Consider the following 19,835-nt stretch of genomic DNA (forward strand, 5'->3'; position numbering starts at 1 on the left):
TTGGTGGTACGGAAGAAGAACCAAGAAGGGGGTGAGAGCTCGCGCTCGGTATAAATGTAGCCCGCGCAAGCTCCACCAATCACTCGCCCTGTAACCTCCAAACTCCGCGCTACCAACAACCCCCTCCTTATTTTACCCAGTGAACGACGACCCGCCACCCTCGACAGAAACTCGTGCCTCGTGACAACCTCGTGGTGGTTGCTTCTTCTTACTAGAGAATCCTCAGAATAAGGAGATCTGCCACAAGATATTTCTTCGACTTTGAAGATTTCCAACGCAAGAATGTCGACGGTGAGGATTAAAATCCGACTCTCCGCTTGTTTCTTTTTCTTATTCTTTTCCTCTTCTTCTACTTTGTTTTTCGATCATTAGTTGATCACAAAAGTGACTGTTTCTTTCTTTTTTCTTTTACTTCTCTTATGTCAGTGCGTTTCGTGTTTCACGATTAAGAAGATTACTAAAGATTCTCTTCAATTTAAATTATATCGAAAAGTGATACACAGGAGAAAGTGACGAGCTTACTTTTTCTTTTTCTTGTTTTTTTTTTCTTTTTTTTAAGAACAGTCTGAAATATGTACTTCCGTCTTTTTCCACTTTACAATTAAAGTAATTCTTTCTTCGTGCGATATCGAAAATTGAATCGTAAAAAGGCAAATCGTAGCGTTTATATGTATTTTTTTAAAAAATAAGATAATCTTCTCGATATTGAGAAAACGAGAGTAGGTTGAAATTCGCTGAACAAGTTTTTCAACGACTACTACTTTGTAGATTATTATTCGGGCAGGAAGTTACATTCGGACGCAGTCCTTTATAACCCTTCGTTTCGTATCTCGAAAGAGCAATTGAAAACGCAAACGTATTAGCTACGTCAGAACTACTCGTAAAATTCACTTCGGAAAATGTGCTACGAAAATTGTTTAAACTTTCGCTCGTTCGTTTCCTCGTATACACGTCGATAACAAATCGTATTAAAGTCTGTAAAAAGTATCTACATGCCAAAAATATAATTAGAGTATTACTTGAGAAATGCAGGATACTCGTATTCGCGAATAAATTTCATTCAACGTAGGTACTTAAATGTTAGAACCAAAAACTTTGCACTTTTAACGAACTTTTGATGTAAAATCCTTTCTATTATTTATGATTATCACTATACAAAGAGAAAATACGAACGAGTATATACACAGATAGATAGCTACATCCAAGACACTGCGTCTACTTGTGCAGTTGCCAAATAAACTTTTGCTCTTCCAAAAATCTAGAAATGCTGAAAAGTATTTCATTTTCCTGCGTCCAATCGTACCTTATTACGTATTCGCGAATTTATGAAAATTGGATTAAATTTCATTTTGCGAGTTTAATCTATTCAAAATTGAACCGAAATAATTTTATCAACATTTGTTACAGAACCATAGAAATCACCTTATAAATATTTTATCCTTTGTAAAATTGTATTTAAATGCAACGTTAATCTATTTGTAATTAAGTCGCGTAATATAATCAACCGAAGAGAAAACTTGTAAATGATAAACCGCGATAAAACACTAGAAATAAAGACTAAAGGATGGAAGAAGAAGAAAAAAACAATTTGGTAAAAAGGATACGTGATTTAAAAAGATTCTCGTGGATCAAGCTAATGAATTAGGATATTTACGGGATTAGACGAAAACGAGGCTAAACGCTTAACGCGAAGTAAAGAATCGAAGATCGCGGTCCACGACCTCGTCGATTGATCTTGATAAAATCGAAAAATAAGTGCCTTCGAATTTTGCGCGAAAGCAAAGAAAAGATTCAATGGCGACAGAGGGACGCAACGGAGCTCGAAGAAAAAGGAATCTTTTTATATGCCACGAGACAGAGAGTCGCCGCTACGTCCTACATCCGCGATAGAGAAACTGCGTTACGTTTCTATCTGTATCTCTATCTCTATTGTTATTACCGTCTCTCCCTTCTCCTTTTGTCGTATCGAAGAATATCGAATAAAATGCAAACCATCGACGTATCATGTTTTTGTTCGTTATCAATCATCGTAAATTCAACATCGTCAATACAAATGCTGATGAAATCTTATGAATTATCTTATGGATCAAGAATACTCGTGTAGATTTCGTCAAACGTGACGGCAGTTTCTATCTAAAATCAAAATCATTGTTCTATCATTTGTTTCGCTTAAAGGAAGCCCGGTATTACAAGAATCTCGAAAATGATGGAGAGGGTGAACGTTAAAGATTTCTATTGTACGAACTTTAACCGGATATCACAAGTCAGCGGGGTAGAAACGTTTTTGCGAAAAATCGACTAAAATTTCCCTTCCATTATTTCTTTTCGCTTTCTAATCGTTTAACCATTTCTCATCTTACAATCTATTCGATATCTTTTTTCACCACTTCTCCGATTTCGGAAAAACCTTCGTGCTTGAGTAAACGTGGCGTCATTCGTTCTTTGGCTAGTCCACTATCGATTCCAAAAACTGTTCGGTGATCTATTTTAATAGATTTTGCTTTGTGAACATAGTTTACTGTCTTTCTTCACAAACATCGGCTAAAAGTTTCGGTTAAGAGTTTATCATGGCTTTGTAAATTGATATCAAAATCTATATCATAGAGTCCTATCCTAGAGAATTTCATCGTCGCTTCTCCATTTCATTTTCGCAAAATACAAATTAGCGATTAATTAATAAAATATGAAATCGATATTACGTCAAAGCTATTTAATCAAAGTACGAAGGTGATACGTACAACGGAACTCATCGTGTATCGCGAATCGACGCGTTTCGCGCTCAAAGGTTTATTGATTAATCTTGCTAATAACGTGACCCCATGGTGTTACTTTATACGAAGCTTGTACGTGGCCGCATAATTAGATCGTAAATCGTCATCCTGGCATCTTACACGCATTGCTTGATGTAAAAATCCAGAGAGAGAAAGAGGGGAACAGAGAGAGAGAGAGAGAGAGAGAGAGAGTATTGCTAATGATCTTAATGCAATGTTTCTAATGTTACGTTGTAGTTGTACGATGCTTCATAAAATGTAAATATTTCATAACTAAGAAAGAACGCGTTATACTCGGTATATTCGTAAACATTTCGAAGATTAATACTTATTTTTCATTAAGCATATTGTCGACGCTAACGACCGAAATGGTTATATATAAACTCGTATTTATAAACAAGATACTTTTGCCGTGATGCTTTTCAGAAGAACGAACGATTGAATGATTTCCAAACGATATTTGTAAAAACAAAAACAAATATTCTATGTGAATAGATCGCTTTTCTTTTCTCTCATTATTTCTTTTTATTATCAATTCCATGAATCCATCGATTTTCTCTCCATTTACGATGAGTTTCGAAAAACTTCGATATCGTTTTCAGTGAATCAGCATAAAAGCTCGTTCAGAAATATTTCGGTATATTGATGCAAATAACCATTAATTTTCTTTTTAATAAACCTTCACATCGATGATCACTCGCAAATAATTGTGTAAATCGTCAAAATACATCCTTCTATGAAAAGGAGACGCTGCAATTGTTGCGGCTACCAGCAGCCTTTTTCGAGCTACACCACCAATCCATTTGTATAATTTCCGCAATTTCGATTGCCGCTAATTAACTAAATTCAGTCAGCTGCGACATTCGCGTAAACACCTACTCTCTCTCTCTCTCTCTCTCTCTCTCTCTCTCTCTCTCTCTCTCTCTCTCTCTCTCTTTCTCTCTTTAACATGTGTGCGTATGTGGGTCCTTTGATAAAATTTCAATCGACGAGCGAATCCACGGCTGAGGCAAACTAATGATTCGCAATAAAATCCTTAGAAAATTTTATCCAAATATATTAAATCTTATTTTAAATCATCATTCAAGTAAGACTGATTAAACTCGTCAAAATGGACAAGTTTATTGATTTAACGATACGAGAACGTACGATTAAGAAGATTGCGTTAATATTATTAAAATCTCTCTCTCTCTCTCTCTCTCTCTCTCACTTTCTCAACGTTATTATATATTTGATATATAAATATATACATACATACATACATACATACATACATACATATATATATATATGATTTTGCTTGAATATTCTACTTTATTAAATGCGGTATAAAATGAAAAGGGAAGAACGATCGATGCCGAGGCAAAGTTTCTTTCGTGATCTCGCTATATTTTTTTACCCCTCTGCGAGTAAGTAATCTTTGGGGAGGTAACAATTCGGTGAATTCGTATTTGCTTATCGCTTATTGCTACTTGTTAACTGATAAAGATCGACGCATTTATCCGTCGAAGAAAAATGCTTACCATTGAATTTCGATTACCATGAGAATCGATTAAATTTTTAAGTGTTCCTTCGTGAGCGATGAGATTGTTTTGGAGATTTTAAATATTTGAAAATCCAGGCGCGAAAATCCAAACACGTAGAATAATGAAAGACATAAGTATTCTCGTTGGTGGATATTCTTACTTATTATAGGATAAATAACGATAAACAAGGATAAAGATGAAATGAGCCGAGGAAAAGAAAGTTATCGGTCGCATATTCGAAAAAGGCATCACGCGAGACTCTTTTATGAGGTGTACGCTACGTGATCGGTGCGTCAATCCCTTCGATAGTTACTCACAATTAGTTACCATCCCATTTTGAAGAGTAAAGACGAGAATTCTAATGTCTTTTCCTAATAATTCGAGTATCGAGTAAAATAACGAAAACAAAATCATTGTACGATTTATGAGAACATCGATCTTTTCCGATTAGTATTCGATATAACAAATAAAGATTATTCATTTCGACGATCTTCGAGAATCTTTCGACGTATGTTCCTCATTTCTTTCGACATATGTCCATCTTTTCTTTCTCTTTTTTATTCCAAATGTGGTGTATGTACTTATCATGTGTCGTAGTTTTACTGCTATAACTCGACAAATATTGTAGAAAAAATATGAGAAATGTGTGGTGCACGCTCGATAGAAACATCTTCTATCGTAAGATCCTATTATTTTCAAGAGAAATGTTGGACAACATATATCCAGTTATAGGAGCAAATTATTTTCTTTTCCTTTTATACTTTTTCTCTTATATGAAAGAAACAACACTGTTTTTCGTCAATTCCCGTCGTACTCGTTACTGAAACTAACAAGAGAAACTATATTTGAAGCGACCAAAGAGATTTCTTTGTTTTAAATTGACGCATATCCTAGAAAATATAAAAATATCGGACGCTTGTTTTCTCTTATATCAATACGATTCTTAATTTCATTAGTTATAATATAATTATTATATTTTCATTATATTACACATACAAAGTAAACATATATAGAGTTATATAATATAAAAGTTGCTAGTATTCGTATTATAATGCCTTTAAATAAATGAATCTAAATTTGTTATCTAACAATGAATGTTTCAGTTTAAGAATTTCTTTCGGCGATGCATCATCTTCATCCCTCTCTTCGCTTGCTGTGTACAAGCATGGTCGGACTACAGTTGGTTCGACGATGTGGATTGCGAGTAAGTACACACACTTGTTAATAATTATTAATTTACTTATATTTAATATGTAATAAAAATAAGGAACTATTATATGATAATGATATAATTTGAATATTGATTGTCATTTTGTAGAAAGTTTCCCTATCACCCTACTTGTCGAGGTCAGATGTTGAAGAAACGAATGAATACAATTGGAGTTTATAAAGAATGCGATGAATCCAAAAGGGATAGAAATTGTTTGAATGGCGAAATGAAATCACAGGAGACCAATCGACACTTCGTCTCGAATCCAAGATCTAAATTTTGGAAAAGCCTTCTCGAGAGCGTAAGTAACTGCTAAGTTTCACTTATTGTTAGATGAGTCTTTAGATGCAGATATTTGAATATTTTCCTTTTATTTAGGGAGTCAATCTGGATACCATCTACGATATTTACGGTTCGGATTATGACAAACAATCGAGAAAAAGGAAGTATATCAACCAAAGAATACCGTTGATCGATGCGATCTTTCTATCAGACCTGACCAACTCGAACGACTATTAATTTGAAGAATGCCGAAATAAATGTCATGTGTTAAGCGCAAATATCTCACAAATTCTAATTTTCTATAAATGCCTTACTCTTTTGCTCATATTTCATACATTGACTTTTAATCTTATTTACGTATTCAGATCTATGTACATTTATTTCCTCGTGTATATGCATGTAAAAATTTTGAAATTAAAAATACGTACTGATTTTCTTGAGAAATACATCGAAGAAGAAGAATTATTTCCTTTCGCCTTGTCTTTTCTGCTTTGCGAATATATTTGTACTATTTTTCGCTTGTGAAATACATAAGTAACGTAGAACGATAGATCTTGTATCATCTATATTCGTTTGATATACTTAAGAAAATAAAAACCACGATTAAAAAAATATATTTATTATATTCTGTAAAATGTCAAAATCTCTCTATTTTCATCTACATATGATATGTGTGTTGAAAGTACGAGTATCTTTATGTACAAATAATGAAAATTTATTCCTCCAAGTAATAAAGATTAACGAAATATCGTATCATTGTATCATTTTCAATATACTTACCTATATTTACTTCCTCTATAAACCATTTCTAATACTGTATAAGAAAACAAAGAAAAATTCAGTAAAAACGTGTGTGTGTGTATATATATATATATATATATATATATATATATATATAGAATATACTTGGTGAACGCATGACTCCGTATTCTCTATCGAAAGAATATGTGGTTATGTGTGTTTACATATTTCGCACGAATCTTATAACCACTGAAGTAATATTGTGTTCTTATTTAAAGTTATTATAAATAAAAGAAACGTTCATTTGATTCTTAACTACATAATTAAAGGAATTAGCTATTTAATATGAATAATTTAATAAAATCGATTATTAAAAAAGAGTGTAGAAATCGTGCAGATTTAGTTTTGAGGTTATCTCGCAATATTAATTATAAATCAGGAGTAATAAATAAAATGGTAAAATCCAAAGAAAAATTCAATTATGTTATTAATGTTCGGACATATGGTAATCAGTTTATTAATGAAAGAAAACGGTGCAATGACCAAAACTTATATATTTACGACGATGTAAATTCAGATGGTCGAATTACGGAAAATCAATATGCTCGTCAATATCTTCAACATTCTATTCATTTCAATGAAACAATTGTACCGCAAAGAAAAGTGGAAGTAATAGTTACAGACGAAGAAGCAGAAAAATTATTAAACAGAAATTGGTCAACAGTTGATACCGTTGAAGTAGTTTCTGCTTTCAGGATATTGTCATATAATATCATAAATAAAAGTGATGATGATGTTAACGAAATAAGATATAAATGTATCTTGAATGCTTTAAAGGAAAATATTAATAATCTTACAGATAATTTACTACAAGAAGTATTATTTAATTTATTACCATTTCAAAAATATTTACAAGATACAAAAAGCTTTAAAGATTTAATTAAATTGCTTGATAGGCATTGTGAAAAACAATATAAACAATGGTCTATTAATAAAATGTTTTTAATAGCTGATACATTTTATTGTCTTGACGTATATAAAAATAGTAATTTTATATGGAAATTATTAAGAAAAATGAATTCAAAGCTAAACAAACTAACACCAAAAAATTTAGTACAACTTATGTTTTTTGTTAATATTAATCGTAAAACTCCATTAAATATGTATGAAGTAGAAGTCATTTTAGAAGAACATTTAAACGATCTTTCTATAAACGAATTAGGTATAATAGCAATGGGATTTTTTAAAAGTAAGACAAAAATTAAAAATCCCAAACTTATAAAAGCAATCATAAATCGTTTAATTTGTGAAATAAACAAAGCAGATGATATTACCATATCAGCTTTATTAAAACTGATACGGTAATGATTTATTGATAATTAATATTAACTATAATTAAAAAATATATATATATTACTAAATTTATATATGTATAATTAATAATAATAATAAAATAATTGTATGTATCATTTACAGGTATAGCATGAAATATGACGAAATGATTAACTTCAAAATGTTACTAGATAGCATTATACCAATTCTCTCAAAACTCAACTTACAATGTTTAATGCATATAATACATGTTTATGCTAAAGTACATATGTACACGAAGCCATTACTGGATACAGTTATAACAAGGTAATTCTAAATATGTTTAATACGAATTAAAAATAATAAACATATATTTTTCTTAGAAAAATTTATAAATAAACCAATTTGTGAAGAATAATAAAACTTTCATGCAATTATTTAGGATGTATAATGAAATAAAGACTGCAAGATTAAAAGATATAGAAAAATTAACATATGCCTTAAATATATTCTCTGTTGACACTACACATCCTATATATGATAAAATAATTGAGGAAATTACTAGTCGTTTATCTAATGATAAGACAGAGATATTTAAGCAAGTACTTTTTAAAACTATACTTTTATCATTTATCAAAATTGGTTTTAAATGTAGACAAGCTGTAATGTTTCTTTTATAGATATCCATGGATGTATGTTAGTATATTACGATATTTAGCAATTAGAGGTGTATTTCCCCTCCATTTGATAAAATTAGCAATGGATCCGTCTTTTATAAACTTAAGAACTGATGCTTATATACTTGGCTGGGAACATTCTTTATTAGAATATTATCTGAAGATAGAAAAACCTGAGTATACCGGTCCATTCCTTTCAGAAGGTATTCTTCTAACTTCAACAAAGGTATATATATAAGTAATATATATTAAAAGATTACACTTTAATAATGTATGCATTTTTAATAGCGACAATGGGAGATAATGCAAATGAACAGAAAATCCATGATAGACAAGATATTTACTGAAATTGTATATGTCTTGAAGGTATGACTATATTTGTATTTAGATTAAAGAATTAATGTGTATAAATAATACAATAATATAATAATATATTAATATTAGGAAATCATTCTAAATGATATAAATTTGTATACTGGTAGAATATTACCTCATTCTGTAAAAAATCATGTTGTATTTGGTCTGGATGAAAAACAGAATTTTATCTCAGCTGAATCAATTTTATCAAAAATACCTGATATTAACATCAAGAGAATAGATGATACATTTCCAAAAAACGTAAAATGGATAGTACTTGTCGTAGTACATTATAAGCATACAATTAGAGAAACTAATGAACCAACAGGTATTATAGTAGCAAAATTAAGGCAACTAAAACATATTGGATACACACCTATTCTAGTAAGTTTAATATTGTTATATTGATACAAATCGTTAATTTTAATATAAAATAAAATTTGTGAATTATATTTTAGATAACAGGTAATAATTGGTTAAAACATTCAAATATAAGAGAGAAAAAGGATTATTTACTACATCTCATAAAAAATACGTAATATTTCTTCTATTTTTATCTTAACTTTATAAAAACTTAAGTTCGTTAAAAAATTAATATTACATTCGCAATGTTACATTTAATAATATATGTATATATGTAATCTATTCTTTAATATAGTATTCATTTACTATAAACTCGATCGAATTCCTATTCTATTTTTTACACATATATATGAAACATATAATATATTATAAAAGAAACCATATATCACAGACATACTTTTTCAAGTATAAATTACATTTTTTCAAGTGTCATCATTCCTACGATCTCTAAAATTATAGAAAGTATTTTACATTAATAGATAGTAAAAAACTTCAAACAGAATAAATTTAATTCTTTGAAATAAAAACAAATAACCACCTATTTTTTCCAAAAAGATATGATTTCAAGACCATGATATTTCATTTCTGTATTATTGACATTTTAAAAAATTTCAATCCAGTATTTTCTAACGATTTTATTTATCTATACTAATATTACTTTGCATCATAGATTTTCTGTAAATTACAAAGCTTTCGAAATTTGGTACTATATACATATTTTATATAAGCCTCTACTAAATGATTACCACTAATTTTGACTAAATATTTTAGACAATAAAATTGACTATAAAAAAGATTTTCACCATTTATAAAATATGTTAATTCAATTAAAACAATTTCTGCCTAAGACATTTTTCCCAATGCATAAAAGCATTAAGTAATTAAATAGTACACTCTGTATATTATCATTATTCTTCATTTGTCCTTTTTTATATCTTAATATAGTAATACATATATACATCAACAAATAGGAATGATATAAAAGAAAGTTAATTATTAACAAATCCGTGTATTAATTTTTTACTATATTCGTAAGTTATAAATAACATTGCAGTCGCTGGTATTGTTCTTATTAAAGTTGGTTTTAAACCATTGTACAATGCCCCAATTCCTTCCTGTTCTATAATATCTTTCATGACCACTAAAGCAGGTGTTTTTAGATTTTGTACCTTCAAAAATGATAACGAAAGATTAATAAAAATATCAAAATTATTAAATATTATTGGAATGAATCATTGAATAAATCAAAAGATATTACTGACTTGTATTCTACTTTTAACTACATCTGCTGGAAAAATTACAAGCCAGAGAACCGTACCACCCACAGCACCAGCTATCATTGTTTTCTGCCAACCAATATCATCTCTCTTTTGATTTGGTTTTGCTAAAAGCTCTCTTGTAACTTCATATCCACCAAAAAAGAAGAAATAGCCTGGCATTTCTCTGACTATGGTCGACGTTAGTCCCATAAATAAACCTCTTATACCTTGTTCTCTAAGAATATTTCTTGTCAACTCCCATGGTCCTATTCGTGTCTGTACAATAATTAATATCCACAAAATAATATTTTAATAATACATTATATATATATATATATATATATATATATATATATTTTGTATATGAAAAAGTATATGGATCGTTTTTCATTACCGTAATTTTGTTCGTTGTATTCATTTGATTTTGCATTTCATGCATTGCTTGTAATTTACACTTTATAAGTTCTGTTGGGCATAATGTCAATGAAGAAAAGAATGCAGCAAAAAATCCAGCACATGCATTGCCTAGTGAACTAAGATCTTCAACTTTTTCTATACCTTTATATTATACGTATAAAGTTAGAAAACAAGATTGATTTACAATAAATAATATAACTATCTTCAAAAAAATATTTACCTAATATCTTGGAAACAACTTTTTGACATCCACCGTAAGCAGTGAATAATACTGAATTTTCAGCTACATTAGCTACAACAGCAGGCACAGTTCCTGCGTACAAACCTCTTATTATTCCATCTGTTTTTACTGTTTTTACAAAGCAGTTTATCATTCCTTTATATATAGATGGAAACGTTTGCATTTTTACTTTCACTGTATCCAATGGTTGACCGACATATACTAATGCTATTCCACCTATAAAAATGAAAAATTTTCATTGAAAAACTATTATCATGACTTCTTTTCATTATATCGATTGTCTAATATCGTTCTCTTATCAATTAAAAAATATTAAAGAGATGATTATTTGGAAACAAACTTGAAGAATTGCAAGTCACGAGATGACGAGATATCACTTTATAAATAACGATTGTACAAAAGACAAACTGACATTCTTTAATAGAAAGAATCAGAAATAAAAATATAAGACACGATAATGACTCAATATTTGGAATTTATTATTATAAATTTACCAAGTGAACCAGCGACAAAATCGATGAATCCATCCTTTAAATTGCTCATATAATCTTGTTTTTTTTCTACGGATTCAAGCGTCATTTTTAAGTTTTATGAATACTATATTTATATACACGATAAGAATGGAAGTACAAATACGATAAACACGTGCTTGAATAACATTCGAAACTTTGACTGAAATGAGCCTTCCAATCTGTGGCTTTGGCCGTAAATATAAACGCATGCGCATTGCGAGATCTATAGGTTACATTATGATCCAGTTAGGGATCGAGTGCTTGATAACAGCGGCATTCGTAGTCTTTATCACAAATATAGAATCTGTAGCAGATAAGCTCACATAAATAAAATTCGACATCAGATTTTGCATTTGATCGAAATAAAGAATTCGTTAAATTGTCGCCGTTAAATATTTTCTCTAAAATATTTAACTCTTTTTATTCGTTATTTACAAAATTAAGTTTTTTATATAATGCTCTTAATTTATCCATTTTCATCGAAAAAAAAATTTGATTATTTGGATATAAATGTTCGACTTAGGAAGAATGAATTATTCTAACATAATACCGATCGCATATCATTATTGCTCGTTACTGTTGAACGAAATATCTTGATAATGTTGCTAAGTTACAGAAAGACGCAAAGAGAAACACCGTTGTATGGTTACTATGGCAACGCAGAAATACCAAATAAAAAGCAATAAATCACTAAAAATTTCTAGACACTCTCTTAACACGCGATAGTAGCAGCACATGTCAAATCCCTTTAAATTAGATAGAACGAAGGTACCGACCTCACGACAAGAAATTCACTTTTAATCTTGTTATCGTCCTCAAAAGATCATCCTTTGGACGTTTACGTTTAAAATCGCGTGTAATGAAATATTCAAGAAAATAGGAGAACGAGAAAAAGAGAGACAGAGAGACAGAGAGAGAGAGAGAGAGAGAGAGAAAGCGAGCGCGCGCAAAAGAGAGAGAGAGAGAGAGAAAATAAGAAAAAGAAAAAGACAGAAGGAATCGGAATTACGATGGTCCATTGAGCAAAGTCCCTAAACGATGATCGTACTCTGCCTATTCCAGAGTGCACATATGTGTATGCATGACGTACGCGACAGTCGTATACTTCAAAAAGATGGATTTTCTCTCGTATCAGCTCGATTAAAAGATCTCACCGAAGGTCTACCTTCGTAAAGAGAAAGAACGAGTTCGCGTAGACTCGAACTCAACGACGATAGGAAACGTTAGGCGAATTGCAGATTCGATCGTTACTCAAAAAAGTGTGAAAGTGTGCGTCGCGATCGGATCTGCCATGATAGATCCGAACGCGTCTTCGCGGCGCCCGAAAATAGTCGAGAATCATTGGGAAAATGCGTGAATACTGTTATAAGGAGCGTTCCTTCGTGGTAAGTATGCTCCTTGGCGAAATCTTCGCATTTTCCTTAGTCCGACGAATTAACTGACAAGGGATATCAATCCACTTAGCGGCTCGCTTCTCTTCCGAAAAGGCAGAGCCGTGCAAAGCGCTCGGGTTCTACCTGCGCCATTAGCGTTTAGGGCATGGTCGTCGTTCGTCCGTACCTTCCTGCACAATTGTCAAAATAACTGAAAAACATTACGAAAGATCGTACGGCCGCGTTTTTCTTACATTCGCTCTACTTCTCTCAATTCGATCGACGATGCAAAACGGTTTAATCAGTATGCGCTTCGATCGATAACGCTGTGTTATACAAAACTTTTTCCAACCGCTGTCTCGCAAGACGGTCGCGATGACTTTTCAAGTAAAGATTTATCCTTCTTCTTCATTCGTCTTTTATTCCTTCTTCTTTATTTTCTTCTATTACGAAAGCTTCTTTCGACTATATCGAATTCCGATCGACCTATCTTTTGCATTCAATTGGAGCTATATTAATTAATACTTCTATGAGTTCGTTATATTTACTATTTACAATATACGTTTCCCGTTCAATCTACGTTCAACGAGTTTTTTGATCGATCTTATTAAAAAATAACTTGAAATTAACCAACATGCCCTTCTGTTTAATTACGGATGATAACTTAAATTTTATGAAATAGCATGTGACATGTATCTTCCAATCGTTGCAAACTGTCATAACTTTATCATGTGTTTGTAGTAAAAGTCCGGATTGCAGAATGGTGGTAGATTGCTTGTCAATCCAAGGCTCAGCAGCTGCAGCAAGGAAGCAGGAGCGAAGGCTAGGTGGATCTGTTGGTGCAAAAATGCAATCAAATGCCCTTAATAGCGGGGGTGGAGGTGGAGGTGGAATGACACCAAAAGAACTTTCAGATAACGATGACCTAGCTACTTCCCTCGTGCTAGATCCATATTTAGGATTTACCACTCACAAAATGAATATAAGGTATATTATATAAATTAAACAAAATTAATTAAATTTAATTTTTTTAATTTGATTTTATTCTACTAGATGTTTTATTTTTTACTTTCGACTTTATATATTTTTTTAATTGTAGATACAGGCCACCCAAAGCAAATAAGGAAGACTTGCGCAAAATTATTTGTGAATTTATCCAAACTCAAAATTATGAAAAGGCATATAAAAAGCTTATGGGTGGGGATTGGGGGGCAAGACTTCCACACACTAAATCTAAACAGCAACAGATCAATTTGGAAAAACATGTGAGTAATGTTGAAAAGAATTATCCTGTTATACTTGATACGAATTTCAGAAACATTATAAATTATCTTTCATAGATTTATCGGTATTTGAGAGTTTTCGATAAGGATTCTGGATTTGCCATCGAACCGTGTTATAGATATAGTTTAGAAGAGCAAAAAGGAGCAAAAATATGTGCTACTCGTAAATGGTTAAAGCATGAAAAAATATCTTGTCTCGTTGGTTGTATCGCAGAACTTAGTGAAAAGGTTTGTTGGAGTGTGTCAAATTGAGGACAAATTATGTATATCCGAATAGACTATAATATTTCTTTTCTCATATAGGAAGAAGCTGCTCTGCTCCACCCGGGAAAAAATGATTTTTCAGTGATGTACAGTTGCAGAAAAAATTGTGCACAATTGTGGTTAGGTCCTGCTGCATATATAAATCACGATTGCAGAGCCAATTGCAAAGTTAATAAATATATATTTGTCATATTTAATGAGATTTATTTTGCAATGCCTTATGTATGAAATATATTTATATACTTTTTGATATTCTTAGTTTGTAGCTACTGGTCGAGATACTGCGTGCGTCAAGGTATTACGAGATATCGAAATAGGTGAGGAAATAACTTGTTTCTACGCGGAAGATTTCTTTGGAGATGGAAATTGTTATTGCGAATGTGAAACGTGCGAAAGAAGAGGAACTGGAGCATTTGCCAGCCAGAAACCTGGAGAAGAACTTTCTTCTGGTAGTTCAAACACAAAGTGTTTTGCAAGAATCTTATATCACTTGTCATAAAAATCTTGAAACATTTTAGGATACCGCTTGAGAGAAACAGATAATCGCATCAATAGAACAAAACATCGACAGCAACCATTGGGTAGAAACAAACAACAAGCTGATGGTGCTTTAACTGAAAAAAATGCAGTCCTTGTTGACAATGCAGCTATTGCACCGCAATCTCTTAGTATGAAGGAATTGCGACGCAAAGGACTTACAAAGTATGACGCGGAACTTTTGATTGCGCAAGGCTGTAGATTTTCAGATATTGCTCAACAGCAGTCATCAATAAATAATGGAGAAAATGTCTTGCAAACTTCTCGACCTCATCCTTATACCAGTACTAATTCTGTGACAAGAAATCTTAGGAACAAAGTTCAACACAACAAATGCGAAAATAACAGCAATGAAAGAAATGTAAAAACTGGTCAAAGTCTTAGAGCTTCCAGGTAATATCCAATTAAACTAAATATTTTATTTCATACCATCTTGTTTGTCCTGTTTAAATTGATTTTATATGTATTCATATACAGGCTTCAAAAGAGAACAGAGTCTAAGAGATCAAAGAATAATGAAAAAACTGAGTCCACTTGTTTGGATGTACCTATAGAAAAAACTTCTACAGAATCAAGTGATCATAAAGAAGAACTGGATAGAACAATAGTAGATAAAGAAACTGTATATTCGAGAGTGCCGAAACATCATGTTCATAATACATCATCTTCGTCTCCGAATTTTGAGACTGATCTTCGAAATTCAATTCGCAATGCATCAAAGCAATTAACTTCCTCTGCCTTTCAGAAAGAATGTTCTGTTAGATTAATTGTTGGAAATACGAGACATACGAATAACGATAACGTAGAAGAGAAAGAAATACCTAAGCTTGCGGTAGAAGTTGATCCAAATATTATAAATAATATTGACACTTTCAGTTATAAAAAAAGACATTATAGTACAAATTCCTGTGATTCAGTTCAAGTAAGTTCCACATCCCTGCCTCATGTTGATCATATAAGTGCCACAAATAATCATGAACCAGCTTTACAAAATACAAATACATCTAACACTTTTTGCTGCACTTTAGCGAATACGCAAAATGTTAATGAAAAAGGCAACCTCTGTGAAACATCTGAAAAAATATCTAATAATTGTATTAATAAGTTAACAAAATGTTCCAAATCAGTGTTAGTAGATGATGTGAAAGATGATAGTAATGTTGTATATAATGAATTTCCTCAGGAGCTCAATTGTTATAATTCAGCGATATATAGAAAAATTCCTCGGAATACTGATTTTCGAGAATCCAATAGAACACCTTCTATTCCGTGTGAAATCAGATCTGATGATGAGTGTCACAAAATGGATACTGCAAGTATAATAATAGTGGATAAATGTGATAGAGTGAAAGAAAAGGTGGAAAATCTTGTGAGTGATCCAGCGAATACTTCTGTTACTGTTGGATTTTGTGAACTTGATACTGTTAAAGATACTGCCAATATAAAGAGTGATTGTGAAAGTGTTCAAATGTCTTGTAATGCAATTTTGGATCATACAAATGAGGTTGATCCAAAAGGCAATATGTATTTTAAAAATATTAAAAACAAAGTGGATATTAAACCTGAAGACTGTGAAATACCTGAAGTCAGTACAACAGACAGTGAATCTAAACTTCTAATGGCAAAAGAAATTAGCACAAACTTAAGTAGAATTGAAGAAAATGACTGCAATGCGAGTGTTAATGATACAAATTCTGAGGATAGTTGTAGTTTTACAATGAAAAGATCCATGCATCAACAGAAGGAGATAACAGACATGCCGTTAAAATCACGGAAGAGTCAGAAAAGTACAAAACGTTCTCCAAAATCTCGATTCAATGATATTGTAACTGTTTCACAATGTCGTACGGAAGATAGTGCAAATACAGTGGTAGCAAAGAATTGTGCTAAAACGGAAAAGGAAAAAAGTAGACTGACAAGGAGTCAAAGGAGGGATCAGCAAAGACCACAGACTTCTGAAATTGGAGTAGCGGATGATGATTCAGGCATACAGGGTGATATATATGAATTTAGTGAAAAGGAAAGTAACTTGGAGGATATTGGTATACCATCAATAATACGACGCGGTAAATGTGAAAATCGTCATATATCTGGAGTTTCGTCGCATTTACAAGAAGTACAGTGTAATAACGAATATAATAAAACTGATCCTCCGATATTGATGCCTGAAGAACCATGGCCCCCATCTAGTAGTCTGAGTCATACGACAGAAACAGATATCAGTAGCCAATCAAGAGAAAACTCTGTTGATGTTGGTGAGAGTTTGAAAAGGTATATTTTTCAGTTATGTCTTTTAATTTCAGACATTTTTTATTATATATATATATTATATATTTTTAATTAATATCCACATTATATATAAACAAAAATTGAAGTGTTATTTTTTCAGATTGACTGTTTGCAACAATGGTAGTATAGAAAAAAGATCAACGTTATCTGAGTGTCAATGGCAGACTGATAGTAGTAATTGTCGAGTTTGTCCTACAACTCCTGAAAGAACTGGTGGTAGATTAAAACTTACATTACGTATGAAACGTTCTCCAGTTTTAGATGATATTGTAGAATCAGGTACTAGTCTAAGTGAAGACAGTTATGAGCCTGAATACGAAGTATTACGCGTTGAAGGAGTGGAAAGAAGTAAACGTCGGAAGAAACATAAAACTCGGGATCGAGAAAGACGGCACAAGAAACGCGAGTTAAATCTTGATCCGCCTCCACCACCTATGAAAAGATTAAGATTAATTTTTGGAAATGAAACACACACTATTGATCTGCCACATTCTTAACAGCTATAAAATTCATTGTGTATACACTATCATTGATTATACAGACTATTATTATGATTATAATTACGCACGAAAGTTTAAGCCTCCTTGTCCTTTAAGACTTCATGACTATTGTTTACGATTTATTATTAACAAAGGAGAAAATGATCTATTAGTATTGTCACAATTATACCCATATTTCCAATTTTCCTTAACTCCCTAATTTATTCCTTGTTCTTTTAAATTAAAATGTACTTATTCCTATAACAACGAATAGCTAAAGGCCTAGTAATGTTCTCCAGATATGGTTATAAATTGAACAAGATATGATGTTGTTTTTATATAAACAAAAGAAATATCATCTATAAATTCCATATGTGAAACAAAAATTGGCAAATTATATCAGATCGTAAGATTAGTCCATAATACATAGATATTGGTGCAAAATAGTTTCATATAAGTACATAAAGATATTACACAAATAAAATGACTTGCTAATAAAAGTGATCGTAATCTAGATAAAGCAATTTTTTTTTTACTTCTATTATGTCGATTAGTAAACGAAATATTAATAGACATATATCTGAAAAACTTTACTCTCTTCCAACTTTAATGTTTTATGATAAAACATTAAAAAAATATACATTTTAGTGGCAATTTGAAACATAAATTAATAAAATTAATGAATTAAATCGAAAAATTTTTCTCATGCAGAATTTATATAATATTAATTCTTTTTTAATGGTGAAAAACTGATTAAGTAGGACAAGGTATACTACACACTGTGTCTTTGTGTGTTACTGCAGGCAACACTGATAAAAAAGGAGGATCCATACACTTATACTATGTATAATAATTAATACTAAATAATTGAATTGGCTAAATAATAGCTAGTATGTAATAATTATTATTCCCAAATGCGTGATCGAATGTTATGATAACATTGTAAATAATACTTATATTATATATAAATATGTGTGTACGTTGGTGCCTATTGAAAACTATGTACACACATATTTGTGTGTAAAAAGAATTCATACTTGTATTCTGTATCTGGATGTACTACAATGCCTTGATACAAATTAATGTCAGAGAAAAGCATTGCACATACCAGGGTATACTGAATGCTATCATTAAAATTATTATGAAGAAGTATTACAAGAAAATTTAGTTAGTGATGCAGGCTATGAAATGCTTACTTGAATATCCAGATTCTTTTGATGATTACAAGCAGTCGTTAATAATATACCTTTCGAATATTACATTTTCTGTTATATTTATCGGTATAACGTGACGTGATCACTTCAATTTATATGTTATAATCGAAATCGCTAACATAGCACTAATAGTAAAAGGCTGTTATGTTTATTGACAAATTACAGCCTATTTAAAACATTTTAAAATTCATTAAATAGCAAAAAGATTATGCACATACTTTTGGTGTGAGCATATGCTATTGTACATAAAATTGTAATGTTTTATTGAGATATTTACCAGATAAAGGTTCTTATTTCAATTATATTTTACGCGATATAATAAATAAGTTTATTATCTAAATGGGCCGTTACTTGTAATATAAGTACTATTTGGATCTGTATTATACATGTTATTTAATAATTAGGTGTATATTTGCTTATTATTTAGGAACTAATGCTTATGGCAAATTATAAGGGGAATTACAAGTGACAGATTCTATATCACTGCAATTGCAATAAAAATATCTTCATAATAATAAATAACAAAGTAAGCAGCGATGACACCAACAGAAAAAATATTGAAAATTCCAACAAAAATATTTATGAGTTATATTTGCATAAAACTTGTTTCAGTTCGCATGTTATATGATTTAGACAGTGCTTTTTTTTACTATAATGAATTAACATAGTGACATATATATAAATAAATACAAAATAATATGACAGAAGTTAAACTCTAATAGTTAATAT

General features: G+C 31.1%; 4 protein-coding genes across 6 annotated transcripts; 3 read left to right on the plus strand and 1 right to left on the minus strand.

Moving 5' to 3' along the window:
* The first annotated feature begins 64 nt into the window (after positions 1-64).
* LOC127064172 (uncharacterized) lies at positions 65-6,542 on the plus strand. The gene is made up of 4 exons (XM_050994815.1): positions 65-291; positions 5,401-5,501; positions 5,616-5,808; positions 5,886-6,542. Exons 1-4 carry the CDS (start codon positions 283-285, stop codon positions 6,024-6,026), a joined length of 444 nt encoding a protein of 147 aa, XP_050850772.1. The 5' UTR covers positions 65-282; the 3' UTR covers positions 6,027-6,542.
* A 184-nt stretch (positions 6,543-6,726) lies between these two features.
* Positions 6,727-9,520, plus strand: LOC127063885 (FAST kinase domain-containing protein 5, mitochondrial). 2 transcript variants are annotated; one of them, XM_050994167.1, is made up of 7 exons: positions 6,727-7,891; positions 8,007-8,168; positions 8,284-8,439; positions 8,522-8,744; positions 8,807-8,884; positions 8,963-9,259; positions 9,334-9,520. In XM_050994167.1, exons 1-7 carry the CDS (start codon positions 6,876-6,878, stop codon positions 9,412-9,414), a joined length of 2,013 nt encoding a protein of 670 aa, XP_050850124.1. In that variant the 5' UTR covers positions 6,727-6,875; the 3' UTR covers positions 9,415-9,520. The 2 variants fall into 2 exon arrangements, with proteins under 2 accessions (XP_050850124.1, XP_050850125.1); XM_050994168.1 differs by lacking the exon at positions 9,334-9,520 and having other exon boundaries at positions 9,001-9,194.
* Positions 9,521-9,689: 169 nt separating this feature from the next.
* On the minus strand, positions 9,690-12,287 carry LOC127063893 (mitochondrial ornithine transporter 1). The gene is made up of 5 exons (XM_050994181.1): positions 11,650-12,287; positions 11,135-11,371; positions 10,892-11,055; positions 10,501-10,773; positions 9,690-10,407 (listed from the first exon to the last, which is right to left on the minus strand). Exons 1-5 carry the CDS (start codon positions 11,732-11,734, stop codon positions 10,228-10,230), a joined length of 939 nt encoding a protein of 312 aa, XP_050850138.1. The 5' UTR covers positions 11,735-12,287; the 3' UTR covers positions 9,690-10,227.
* A 226-nt stretch (positions 12,288-12,513) lies between these two features.
* Positions 12,514-18,064, plus strand: LOC127063880 (histone-lysine N-methyltransferase Suv4-20-like). Of its 2 annotated transcripts, none has more exons than XM_050994148.1 (9): positions 12,514-13,052; positions 13,782-14,027; positions 14,140-14,305; positions 14,381-14,551; positions 14,627-14,755; positions 14,847-15,036; positions 15,106-15,517; positions 15,602-17,395; positions 17,514-18,064. In XM_050994148.1, the coding sequence occupies exons 2-9, from the start codon at positions 13,801-13,803 to the stop codon at positions 17,908-17,910; spliced, it is 3,486 nt and encodes a 1,161-aa protein (XP_050850105.1). In that variant the 5' UTR covers positions 12,514-13,052; positions 13,782-13,800; the 3' UTR covers positions 17,911-18,064. The 2 variants fall into 2 exon arrangements, with proteins under 2 accessions (XP_050850105.1, XP_050850106.1); XM_050994149.1 differs by lacking the exon at positions 12,514-13,052 and adding an exon at positions 13,080-13,427.
* Positions 18,065-19,835: the final 1,771 nt, after the last annotated feature.

Source organism: Vespula vulgaris, chromosome 5, assembly GCF_905475345.1.
Source record: "Vespula vulgaris chromosome 5, iyVesVulg1.1, whole genome shotgun sequence".
Taxonomy (NCBI): domain Eukaryota; kingdom Metazoa; phylum Arthropoda; class Insecta; order Hymenoptera; family Vespidae; genus Vespula; species Vespula vulgaris.

Coding starts and splice junctions, on each gene's coding strand:
- LOC127064172 (XM_050994815.1), top strand. Junction 5,502..5,615: donor TTCGACGATGTGGATTGCGA/GTAAGTACACAC, acceptor GTCATTTTGTAG/AAAGTTTCCCTATCACCCTA. Junction 5,809..5,885: donor GGAAAAGCCTTCTCGAGAGC/GTAAGTAACTGC, acceptor CCTTTTATTTAG/GGAGTCAATCTGGATACCAT.
- LOC127063885 (XM_050994167.1), top strand. CDS start 6,876: ATGAATAATTTAATAAAATCGATTATTAAAAAAGAGTGTAGAAATCGT. Junction 7,892..8,006: donor GCTTTATTAAAACTGATACG/GTAATGATTTAT, acceptor TATCATTTACAG/GTATAGCATGAAATATGACG. Junction 8,169..8,283: donor CTGGATACAGTTATAACAAG/GTAATTCTAAAT, acceptor GCAATTATTTAG/GATGTATAATGAAATAAAGA.
- LOC127063893 (XM_050994181.1), bottom strand. CDS start 11,734: ATGACGCTTGAATCCGTAGAAAAAAAACAAGATTATATGAGCAATTTA. Junction 11,372..11,649: donor TTTTGTCGCTGGTTCACTTG/GTAAATTTATAA, acceptor TCATTTTTATAG/GTGGAATAGCATTAGTATAT. Junction 11,056..11,134: donor AGTTGTTTCCAAGATATTAG/GTAAATATTTTT, acceptor TATAATATAAAG/GTATAGAAAAAGTTGAAGAT.
- LOC127063880 (XM_050994148.1), top strand. CDS start 13,801: ATGGTGGTAGATTGCTTGTCAATCCAAGGCTCAGCAGCTGCAGCAAGG. Junction 14,028..14,139: donor ACTCACAAAATGAATATAAG/GTATATTATATA, acceptor TTTTAATTGTAG/ATACAGGCCACCCAAAGCAA. Junction 17,396..17,513: donor GTTGGTGAGAGTTTGAAAAG/GTATATTTTTCA, acceptor TTATTTTTTCAG/ATTGACTGTTTGCAACAATG.